Source organism: Schistocerca americana, chromosome 9 (genome assembly GCF_021461395.2).
Source record: "Schistocerca americana isolate TAMUIC-IGC-003095 chromosome 9, iqSchAmer2.1, whole genome shotgun sequence".
NCBI classification, from domain to species: domain Eukaryota; kingdom Metazoa; phylum Arthropoda; class Insecta; order Orthoptera; family Acrididae; genus Schistocerca; species Schistocerca americana.
This window is the reverse complement of record NC_060127.1, coordinates 200,454,779-200,466,841: the sequence shown is the minus strand read 5'-3', so window position 1 is coordinate 200,466,841 and position 12,063 is coordinate 200,454,779. Positions and strand designations below refer to the sequence as shown.

General features: G+C 39.7%; 1 protein-coding gene across 2 annotated transcripts in view; it reads left to right on the top strand.

Moving 5' to 3' along the window:
- LOC124551366 (collagenase-like) overlaps positions 1-10,028 on the top strand; it is a 183,521-nt gene extending 173,493 nt beyond the window's left edge. For both annotated transcript variants that reach the window (XM_047126401.1, XM_047126400.1), the window contains one exon: positions 9,605-10,028. In XM_047126401.1, the coding sequence (XP_046982357.1) occupies positions 9,605-9,772 (168 nt within the window). In that variant the 3' untranslated portion in view covers positions 9,773-10,028. The remainder of the gene's footprint in view (positions 1-9,604) is intronic.
- The last annotated feature ends 2,035 nt before the right edge of the window (positions 10,029-12,063 follow it).

Here is a 12,063-nt window from a genome sequence, read left to right as displayed (position 1 = left end):
TGTCGCTGTTTATCCAGGAGAGGGAGAAATGCCGTGGACTGCACTGTATGCAATGTGCTGTAACGGTTAGCCGTCATTGACAGGCATGCCGATTAGATTATATTAGATTCCAGTTTCGTTCCATAGACTCAAGGATGAGATGATTTTCGTGGATGTGGAACACTTCGGAACCTATAACACAGAAAGCACAGAACATTTCAATATAAAACTAACTTCCCCGATCATTTGTCAAGAGATAATAAAAACATGTCCCTTACTGCTTACGTGAGGGGTAAAGTGCTTTCTTATCACGCAGTGGGCCTGCGTTTGATTCCCGGCCGAGTTGGAGGTTTTCTCCGTTCGTGTCGTAGGGGTTGTGTTGTCCTCATCATCATTTCGTCATCATTGACACGCAGGTCGCCCAATGGGGCATCGCCTGAAATAAGACTTGAAACCGGTAGCCGAACTTCGCAGAATTGGGCCTCCTGATCATCAATACCAAACGATCATATCATTTTGTCAAAATATACGATTACATCTCAGTAAATTGGAACTGCTAATATTTGGAGAATTCATACACTGTCAGAAGGTAACATAGTTAAGTACGTTTAATAAATTTATCATACCAAAATACCTAATCTTGACTGTTGTGACCAAGTGAGGTCATAACAGAATCTAAAGTTTCTACTTAAGCTGTTCTAACAGTTCCTTGTAACATACTCTAGAGTAGAAGGAGTTGTCTACCAAAAACGTGTTTCAATCTGTCCTTTAATTGTGTTTTAGCAGAAAGCTTTTAATGGTACTGGCAATTTATTGAAAATGTGTGTTCATGACAATTGGATCAATTTTGCACCTAGTTGAGTCATTTTAGGTCTTTATGTACATTGTTCTCTTCCTAGTACTGACACTACGTATTGAGCTATTGGTTGAAAAAGAGGCATATTATTTGCAACAAATTTCATTAAGAAATGAATATACTAAGAAGCGATGTTTACGATACCCAGTTCGATGAACTGGTTTCTACATGATGTTCCTGAATTTACTCCACAAATGAGTCTTATTATACTCTTTTGAACTCTAAAAACTTTTTCTCGATTTGATGAGTTATACCAAAATATGTTCACATATGAGATTACAGAATCAAAGTAAGCAAAATATGCATTTTTTTACATTTGTATCTGCTACATCTCACGTCATTAGGATTGCAAATATAGACCTGCTTTGGCGCTTTATCAATTCTGTGATATGCCCTTCCCAAGTGAACTCATTATCGAGTTGTAATCCCAGAAATCTAACAATGTCAACTTCTTCTATCTGTATGTGTTCATATGTTAGACATACGCTGGGAGGAAGTCTCTTACAGGTTCTGAAATGCATAAGTTAAATGACTGCCGATCGCCCATTCAAACCCAACCACCAGCATCTATTTGTCATTTAGTGGTTTTCATTTCTGGAAAGTTTCTGAAATTTGAAATGTTCGTATAATATGGAATTTTCGATGCTGTATAAACGGCAGCATTATCGATTCAGGAATCACTTGTCTTGTTTCTGTGTGTTTGTGGTTGTAAAAAACATGCTTTCGATTGTAAGTGTTGTGGTAGACCAATGGCTTTGTGTTGAGGTTTTGTCTTGATTGTAGTTAGAACATGACACCTTGATAGTTTGCCAGTTCATTAAAGGACCAAATAGAAAAAACTCATACAGGTAATACCACTCTGGTTAAAAATTGATTTGAAGAGGTACCGTTAATTGTTACATTATCACAGATTAAGATTCATTATTATATTCTCACAGAATAACGTTCACTGCTCCTGCTCTTTTACAAAACTAAGGAAGCCGCAGTACTGTTGGCTATGGTGATGTGCCGCAGGCTGTCTTACGTGTCCTCCGATGCCGAGATGTATTTATAGCGCCTGCCATTGACACACACACACACAGATACAGTTGGCAATATCGTTCCACCTACTGGTGGTCTGTTCAGTTTCCATATTGATCCACTCCATAACTTTCATCGCAAGAAATTTGGTGCACTGAGAGCCCCACACACATCCGCTTCAGTCACGCACTGCCACCTGACTCTTAGCTGTCGGCACCCCACATGCCCTCCACGCCTTGCCAACTTCCCCTGCGGTCTATGCTACCTCTGTCTCTCACAATTTAATTATATAATGCAAGTTTGTTCTACCGAAACTTATCAATTTATCAGCGGCTACAATATATTCACAATCAGATTTTACTAACTAAATAACTTTTCATTGTGAAATACTTTAGACAAATATGTAAAATTAACGACAATTATTTTATTAAAGGCAAGGATAACAAAACGATTAATTTGGTTATAGAAACCTGTGTATTCTGTGTAGTACACAAGAAACTCAAATCCATTGAGGAAGTAATTGCAGCTGCATGTAACATTGTTTGGGCAAGACTCAATAGCAGGACTGGTCATAAATTATAATTGGATTCTTTTATTGATAACCAAACTCACTTCGTAATGTTACTGAAAACGTGAGAGAGAACCATTAGATCACTAGAATGTTAAGTTTCTCAATCATATTGTAATCACTGGATGAGACTTTAATTCAACAACTGGTGGGGATAATTACAGTTTTGTTAGTGGCAGACGTGACAAGACATCCTGCGAAACATCAATAAATGCCTTCTCTGATAACTACCAGCAACATATAGTTCAGAATTCCAGTCATGGCGGCAGTAGTGTATATTGGATTTAATGAGGCAAATACACCTGATTTGTCTGAGAATGTCCAGAGTGAAACTTGTCTCAACGACTATGAGGTAGCTGTAGCAACAACGATTACCAGTTTAAAAAGGGCAACAGAAACAGTTTCAAGGATTTATATGTTCAGTAAAACAGATTAAGATGAAGGAATTGTAGAGCTACTATGGCTCAAATTCAAAAGAATAGTTGACCATACCTTAGATAAATACGTACCTGGCAGAACAGTTCGTGGTCGATGGGACGTTCCTTGGTATATGGTCACTGTGAAGAAGTTTCTAAGGAAACAGAGACAACCGCATATTCGGTCTAAAACATGGAATACCGATGTACATACAGGTATGCTGATTTGGCTTTAAAGTATACAGTGCGTGCCGCCCTCAGTGAGTACCATAGTAGAATATTACCCAAAGATGTCACATAACACGAAGAAATATTGGGCATATGTAAAGGCTGTTAGTGGCCTCAGAGTTAGTGCTCAGAAACACATGGACAAGACAGGAACTGAAACTTTGGGTTTCAAGTGTTCCTTTACAAAGGCAAACTCACAAGTACTGCCCCAATTTTATTCTCGTGCCAGTGCAAAGACGACTGATATAGACATTAGCGTCAGTGGCGTTGAGGAACAGCTGAAGTCGTTACACTGAACAAAGCTCCAAGGATTTATGGAATCCCTGTCGGTTTCTATACATGATTTGCGACTCAGTTAGAACCACTTTTAACCGTTATACATCGAAAATCACTCGAATAGAACTCTATGCCGTTTGCTGGGAAGAATGCACGGGTCATACCTGTGTCCACGAAGGACATCAGGACTGATCGACAAACTTACCGACAAATATCATTGGCAGCTATTTGTTGTAGAATCTCAGAACATACTCTGAGTTCAGAGACCACCTCCATGCCAGCCATCACGGATTCTGTAAATATCGACGTCTGACGTTCAACTCGCTCTTTTTCCACATGAATCTCTGAAAGCCATGGATCAAGGCACTCAGATATGTGCAGTGTTTCTTGACTTCCGCAAAGCGTTCGATACAGTTCCCCACAGTCGTTTAATGAACAAAGTAAGAGCATATGGACTATCAGATCAATAGTGTGATTAGATTGAAGAGTTCCTAGATAACAGAACGCAGCATGTCATTCTCAATGGAGAGAAGTCTTCCGAAGTAAGAGTGATTTCAGGTGTGTCACAGGGGAGTGTCGTAGGACCGTTGCTATTCACAATATACATAAATGAACTTGTGGACGACATCGGAAGTTCACTGAGGCTTTTTGCAGATGATGCTGTGGTATATCGAGAGGTTGTAACAATGGAAAATTGTACTGAAATGCAGGAGGATCTGCAGCGAATTGACACATGGTGCAGGGAATGGCAATTGAATCTCAATGTAGACAAGTGTAACGTGCTGCGAATACATAGAAAGAAAGATCCCTTATCATTTAGCTACAATATAGCAGGTCAGCAACTAGAAGCAGTTAATGCCATAAATTATCTGGTAGTACGCATTAGGAGTGATTTAAAATGGAATGATCATATAAAGTTGATCGTCGGTAAAGCAGATGCCAGACTGAGATTCATTAGAAGAATCCTAAGGAAATGCAATCCCAAAACAAAGGAAGTAGGTTACAGTACACTTGTTTGCCCGCTGCTTGAATACTGCTCAGCAGTGTGGGATCCGTACCAGATAGGGTTGATAGAAGAGATAGAGAAGATCCAACGGAGAGCAGCGCGCTTCGTTACAGGATCACTTAGTAATCGCGAAAGCGTTACGGAGATGATAGATAAACTCCAGTGGAAGACTCTGCAGGAGAGACGCTCAGTAGCTCGGTACGGGCTTTTATTGAAGTTTCGAGAACATACCTTCACCGAAGAGTTAAGCAGTATATTGCTCCCTCCTATGTATATCTCGCGAAGAGACCATGAGGTTAAAATCAGAGAGATTAGAGCCCACACAGAGGCATACCGACAATTCTTCTTTCCACGAACAATACGAGACGGGAATAGAAGGGAGAACTGATAGACGTACTCAAGGTACCCTCCGCCACACACCGTCAGGTGGCTTGCGGAGTATGGATGTAGATGTAGATGTAGATATTTGATTCAACAACATACATAATATTATCATCGACAGCACGTTCATATGGGCTGTCAAGACATATTTTTGACTGCATTGAGAATTTGTTCGTAGGAAGCACACAGAGAAATCCGTGGAATCTTGGATGGAGAATTTGAACAACACGAATCACCAAGAGCGTGCCATGAAGGGCAGTGCGAATGATCACAGGCTTATTTGACTGCCTGGAGATACGTGGGAAAATGTTAACTGGGGACACTCCGAGAAAGATGTCGTCGTACTTATTGCGAGAAACTTGTAAGAAAATGTCAAGAACTGTCTTTTTGGGCAAAAGCTACAAATATTCTTCAGATCGTCACATCTATAGTAAAGATAAGTTGAGGCAAACGACAGTTCTCACAGACATGTCGCAGAAGCCTTCGCATGCTGCACCCATGGATGGAACACAAACAAACCTCTACGTGGAAAAAAGTACAGAAACCGCACAAAATTGCTGACAAAGATAACTGTGGAGAGACATTAACAATTTGAAGCAAACAAAATGGTCTGAGAATTACGGGATTTTTAATTTAGAGACATAGGTACCTGATTATTTACTAGCAGAAATATAAATTTGCTGGCTAATATATAAGACTTGCTGTGCGTTTATATTTTTAAAGCCACGAATTTTACTCTGGTGGACAAATTTCGTTTTTGTCCATTGTACAATTTTACAGGAAAATCGCTATCGGTAAAATATAATTCATATTGACTGTATAACTACGTCCTTTTTTATTCAGATACTTTTAGTGTAGAACAGTACTTGTTTCCTGGATTCCTTAAGGCATTCGATACAGTTTCACATTTTCGAATGAAGAATATAGTCCGAGCTTTCTGAGTATTGGCCTAGATTCGAGACTGGATTTAGGACTTAAAAGCAGATGTTGTTGTTGTTGTGGTCTTCAGTCCTGAGACTGGTTTGATGCAGCTCTCCATGCTACTCTATCCTGTGCAAGCTTTTTCATCTCCCAGTACCTACTGCAACCTACATCCTTCTGAATCTGCTTAGTGTATTCATCTCTTGGTCTCCCTCTACGATTTTTACCCTCCACGCTGCCCTCCAATACTAAATTGGTGATCCCTTGATGCCTCAGAACATGTCCTACCAACCGATCCCTTCGTCTGGTCAAGTTGTGCCACAAACTTCTCTTCTCCCCAATCCTATTCAGTACTTCCTCATTAATTACGTGATCTACCCATCTAGTCTTCAGCACTCTTCTGTAGCACCACATTTCAAAAGCTTCTATTCTCTTCTTGTCCAAACTATTTATCGTCCATGTTTCACTTCCATACATGGCTACACTCCATACGAATACTTTCAGAAATGACTTCCTGACACTTAAATCAATACTGGATGTTAACAAATTTCTCTTCTTCAGAAACGCTTTCCTTGCCATTGCCAGCCTACATTTTATATCCTCTCTACTTCGACCATCATCAGTTATTTTGCTCCCCAAATAGCAAAACTCCTTTACTACTTTAAGTGCCTCATTTCCTAATCTAATTCCCTCAGCATCACCCAACTTAATTAGACTACATTCCATTATCCTTGTTTTGCTTTTGTTGATGTTCATCTTATATCCTCCTTTCAAGACACTGTCCATTCCATTCAACTGCTCTTCCAAGTCCTTTGCTGTCTCTGACAGAATTACAATGTCATCGGCGAACCTCAAAGTTTTTATTTCTTCTCCATGAATTTTAATACCTACTCCGAATTTTTATTTTGTTTCCTTTACTGCTTGCTCAATATACAGATTGAACAACATCGGGGAGAGGCTACAACCCTGTCTTACTCCCTTCCCAACCACTGCTTCCCTTTCATGTCCCTCGACTCTTATAACTGCCATCTGGTTTCTGTACAAATTGTAAATAGCCTTTCGCTCCCTGTATTTTACCCCTGCCACCTTCAGAATTTGAAAGAGAGTATTCCAGTCAACATTGTCAAAAGCTTTCTCTAAGTCTACAAATGCTAGAAACATAGGTTTGCCTTTCCTTAATCTTTCTTCTAAGATAAGTCGTAAGGTCAGTATTGCCTCACGTGTTCCAGTGTTTCTACGGAATCCAAACTGATCTTCCCCGAGGTTGGCCTCTACCAGTTTTTCCATTCGTCTGTAAAGAATTCGTGTTAGTATTTTGCAGCAGTGGCTTATTAAGCTGATAGTTCGGTAATTTTCACATCTGTCAACACCTGCTTTCTTTGGGATTGGAATTATTATATTCTTCTTGAAGTCTGAGGGTATTTCGCCTGTTTCATACATCTTGCTCACCAGATGGTAGAGTTTTGTCAGGACTGGCTCTCCCACGGCCGTCAGTAGTTCCAATGGAATATTCTCTACTCCGGGGGCCTTGTTTCGACTCAGGTCTTTCAGTGCTCTGTCAAACTCTTCACGCAGTATCATATCTCCCATTTCATCTTCATCTACATCCTCTTCCATTTCCATAATATTGTCCTCAAGTACATTGCCCTTGTATACGCCCTCTATATACTCCTTCCACCTTTCTGCTTTCCCTTCTTTGCTTAGAACTGGGTTTCCGTCTGAGCTCTTGATATTCATACAAGTCGTTCTCTTATCTCCAAAGGTCTCTTTAATTTTCCTGTAGGCGGTATCTATCTTACCCCTAGTGAGATACGCCTCTACATCCTTACATTTGTCCTCTAGCCATCCCTGCTTAGCCATTTTGCACTTCCTGTCGATCTCATTTTTGAGACGTTTGTATTCCTTTTTGCCTGTTTCACTTACTGCATTTTTATATTTCCTCCTTTCATCAATTAAATTCAATATTTCTTCTGTTACCCAAGGATTTCTACTAGCCCTCGTGTTTTTACCTACTTGATCCTCTGCTGCCTTCACTACTTCATCCCTCAAAGCTACCCATTCTTCTTCTACTGTATTTATTTCCCCCATTCCTGTCAATTGCTCCCTTATGCTCTCCCTGAATCTCTGTACAACCTCCGGTTCTTTTAGTTTATCCAGGTCCCATCTCCTTAAATTCCCAGCTTTTTGCAGCTTCTTCAGTTTTAATCTACAGGTCATAACCAATAGATTGCGGTCAGAGTCCACATCTGCCCCTGGAAATGTCTTACAATTTAAAACCTGGTTCCTAAATCTCTGTCTTACCATTATATAATCTATCTGATACCTTTTAGTATCTCCAGGGTTCTTCCATGTATACAACCTTCTTTCATGATTCTTAAACCAAGTGTTAGTTATGATTATGTTGTGCTCTGTGCAAAATTCTACCAGGCGGCTTCCTCTTTCATTTCTGTCCCCCAATCCATATTCACCTACTATGTTTCCTTCTCTCCCTTTTCCTACACTCGCATTCCAGTCACCCATGACTATTAAATTTTCCTCTCCCTTCACAATCTGAATAATTTCTTTTATTTCATCATACATTTCTTCAATTTCTTCGTCATCTGCAGAGCTAGTTGGCATATAAACTTGTACTACTGTAGTAGGTGTGGGCTTCGTATCTATCTTGGCCACAATAATGCGTTCACTATGCTGTTTGTAGTAGCTTACCCACATTCCTATTTTCCTATTCATTATTAAACCTACTCCTGCATTACCCCTATTTGATTTTGTGTTTATAACCCTGTAGTCACCTGACCAGAAGTCTTGTTCCTCCTGCCACCGAACTTCACTAATTCCCACTATATCTAACTTCAACCTATCCATTTCCCTTTTTAAATTTTCTAACCTACCTGCCCGATTAAGGGATCTGACATTCCACGCTCCGATCCGTAGAACGCCGGTTTTCTTTCTCCTGATAACGACATCCTCTTGAGTAGTCCCCGCCCGGAGATCCGAATGGGGGACTATTTTACCTCCGGAATATTTTACCCAAGAGGACGCCATCATCATGTAATCATACAGTAAAGCTGCATGCCCTCGGGAAAAATTATGGCTGTAGTTTCCCCTTGCTTTCAGCCGTTCGCAGTACCAGCACAGCAAGGCCGTTTTGGTTATTGTTACAAGGCCAGATCAGTCAATCATCCAGACTGTTGCCCTTGCAACTACTGAAAAGGCTGCTGCCCCTCTTCAGGAACCACACGTTTGTCTGGCCTCTCAACAGATACCCCTCCGTTGTGGTTGCACCTACGGTACGGCTATCTGTATCGCTGAGGCACGCAAGCCTCCCCACCAACGGCAAGGTCCATGGTTCATGGGGGGAGGTAAAAGCAGATATGGACAGATATATTTTCAGGAGTACTCCAATGACAGTGTCACTGTTGTGATTTCCACTGTCCATTGCACATACTTTCCTGCTAATAACTTATGACTATAAGTAATGCTACTTAAGTTTAATAATGCCAAGGTCATTGAAGAGACTTTTGCAACATGCTGAAATAGCAACTTCACTTAATCTTTCTTGCCAAACATAGCCACATGCTGGTACAACATCAGTCTGTTGTGCACCTCGATGTAAAAGAATGTCTCATATGGAATCCCATCCAGTGTGGACCGCATTGATATCAACATGTGAAACTTAAATTCTAACAATACAGCTTTTTCGTAAGAAGGGAAGTTGTTTGTTGGGAATCAGTGATAAAGCTGTTACATTATTACCCAGACTGTTCCTGGTACTGGTTTGTTTATGCCTTCCATCAGCTTACTTGTGTCATCGGTAAACAAACAGATTCTGAAGAGGCCTTCATACCTCTGGTGCATCCTTTGTATAGGTCAAGGTGTAATATCGTTCACAAACTTTTAATATCAGCAGCAGAAGTCTACAAGATATTGTAAGGTAATAATTTTCTACATTGCAGTATGACCATGGCGGAGCCCTTGTTCTCAAGACCAAAGAAGGCTACAAGCAGATCGGCATTGCCAGCTTTGTGAATGACAAGTGCGACGTACCTATACCTGGTGGCTTCTCCAGGGTAACCTACTTCCTCGACTGGATCACAAAAACTGCTGAAATTACTGATGACTGAGAAGCTGGCATTGACAGTTACACTGTTCCATTACTAGATCACATTCAATATGTATTATAATGAAACTGAAAAAAAAATCAGCACATGACACTTAATAATAACCCAAAAAATATGTTTTCAGACCACTGTCCACCTCAGTCAGGGAGTAGATTGAACTGCGCTTGATTGCAGCATACACCATGTGCTTTCTGTGGATCAGTTGTTGTCCTCTCTGGATGTTCCCAGCAAGTGACAATATGTGGCTGAAGAAAACTGTTTATCTCTGTGTCAACATGGATTCAAGGAATAAAATTAATATGTAACTACGTTTCTTTTTAGTAATTTATGGGTAGAATGTATTTAGAGAGTGTTTTAATATTTTAAGGTACTCAAACCTATCTAATAATTGTTATATGTTTCATGACAGCGATGTAGTGGTATACTTTTTCCATGTACCGCTGGGTCTACATTTGGTAACAGCCTATACTAAAAATTCCAGCGGAAACGTTTTCACATTTTTTTTTTATGCATTGGACATTAATTTTTCTGAATATTTCAAAGATTTCAGTTATTTTCGAACAAAAATACTAAACAGTTTGAACATGCCCTAGAACTTCAGTCATTTATTTTTTTTTAAGTTTCCTGTTTTTGCGTTATTTTGCTGTAGAACCTTGCATCGATCACCAGTATAAATTCATCATTCACAAAATCTAAGTCAGGACTCGTATTTAGCTTACATCACCACACTTAGGTCTGTCGGCAAAGGACAGACATTGAAGACTGAGCGTTTAGTGGTCGACAGTGACACTGTATGTAACGTGACACTGAGGGCTAAAGTCTTGTTTCACAGCTCTTCAAGATCTCTGAATTACTGATACATCCTGCAGTACTGCGAAGACTGGAGGAGGAAGAAGAAGAAGAAGGAACACTACTTCCTGATAATGCATTGTAGGTCTATCTGACCGTGGCAACATGAATATTGTCATGTCATTCCTAACACATCCAGATGGAATCTATTCGAACATGTGTATATAGTTTTCAAAACGCAATTGCAGCGTAAATAACAGTTAGTACAGTAGATTTTCCAGCATCAATGGAGTAACTTACACAACATCCCACTGACAGAAAGAGTGGAGGCAATGATGTTGCACAGGAAAACGAGGTTCAACTACTGGAATGTTTCTATATCCGTCACCATATATGAGTTGATATCTTTTACACGAGTCTGGCATATTCTAGGGTATTTGGTAAGGGATAATTCAAATCTTATTATCGCTTTCAAACAAGACAATATGAATTTAAAACACATTTATCAAGTACATGTAGGAAATAGGAATGAATTTATGAAGGTATGTGGAGTCTGTTGGTATTACACAAAGTACAGGTGTCTGGTAAATGATTAAACAGGAAAATTGAATGACACCCAATAAAAGTGGAATTTCCAGCAACTTCTCTACGTATAGCAATGAAGGAGTTGAATATTTCAGTCTACAATACATTATGATTATATTCACATGTAGGCCATGTATCCAGTCTGAAAATAGGTGTATGAATACACAGAACATTTGTCCATGTGTATGCACAAACTGAATCTATCTATCACATCTTAGTGTGAAACTGAAAAAAAAAACATCAGCAGAAGATCTAGTAGAAAAAAGGCATCAGCAGAAGATCGACAAAAGTGGTCGACATGAAGTCTGTGATGGTTAATCAGCACACTGATGTAAAATTCCAGAAGAACAAGAACATGCTGAAGACAATTAATATGCATACTGCAAGGGCGATGTTAACTGAACACACTCTACAAGATATGAACAAAATAACGTGAAGATATTGAGGGGACACAAGTTCAACAAGAAGTAAATGTCATAACCGTAGAGAAGTTATTTGTTATATTAAATGTAAAGGTTGATGACGATGAACGAATTTTAGAAATACGGAGAAAATAAGTCTACAGAGACCACACAAGTTGCACATTGTGTCGAAATCAGTTTAGTATGCAACAGCATGTTGACAAAACGTAAAGTCATTGATTCACGAAAGGCCATTCGACAGAAATTACGATTTATAAGGTTAGGACACTCAGAATGAGTTCACTCTCTTACAGAAAAGTTTAATCCAACTGTATCTGTAGAACGACTCTCACACATTCCTGCTAAGGTACATGGGGCCAAAGAAGAAGGATTAGGATGTGATGCTCCTGATTTCTTTAGCTGTCACAGAGACAGTTAAACAGACTCTGCATACTGAGGGCAGTGGGTAAGTACAATATATGTAGGCTCCGCAGCCTGTAAGCTTCACCAAGCATGCCC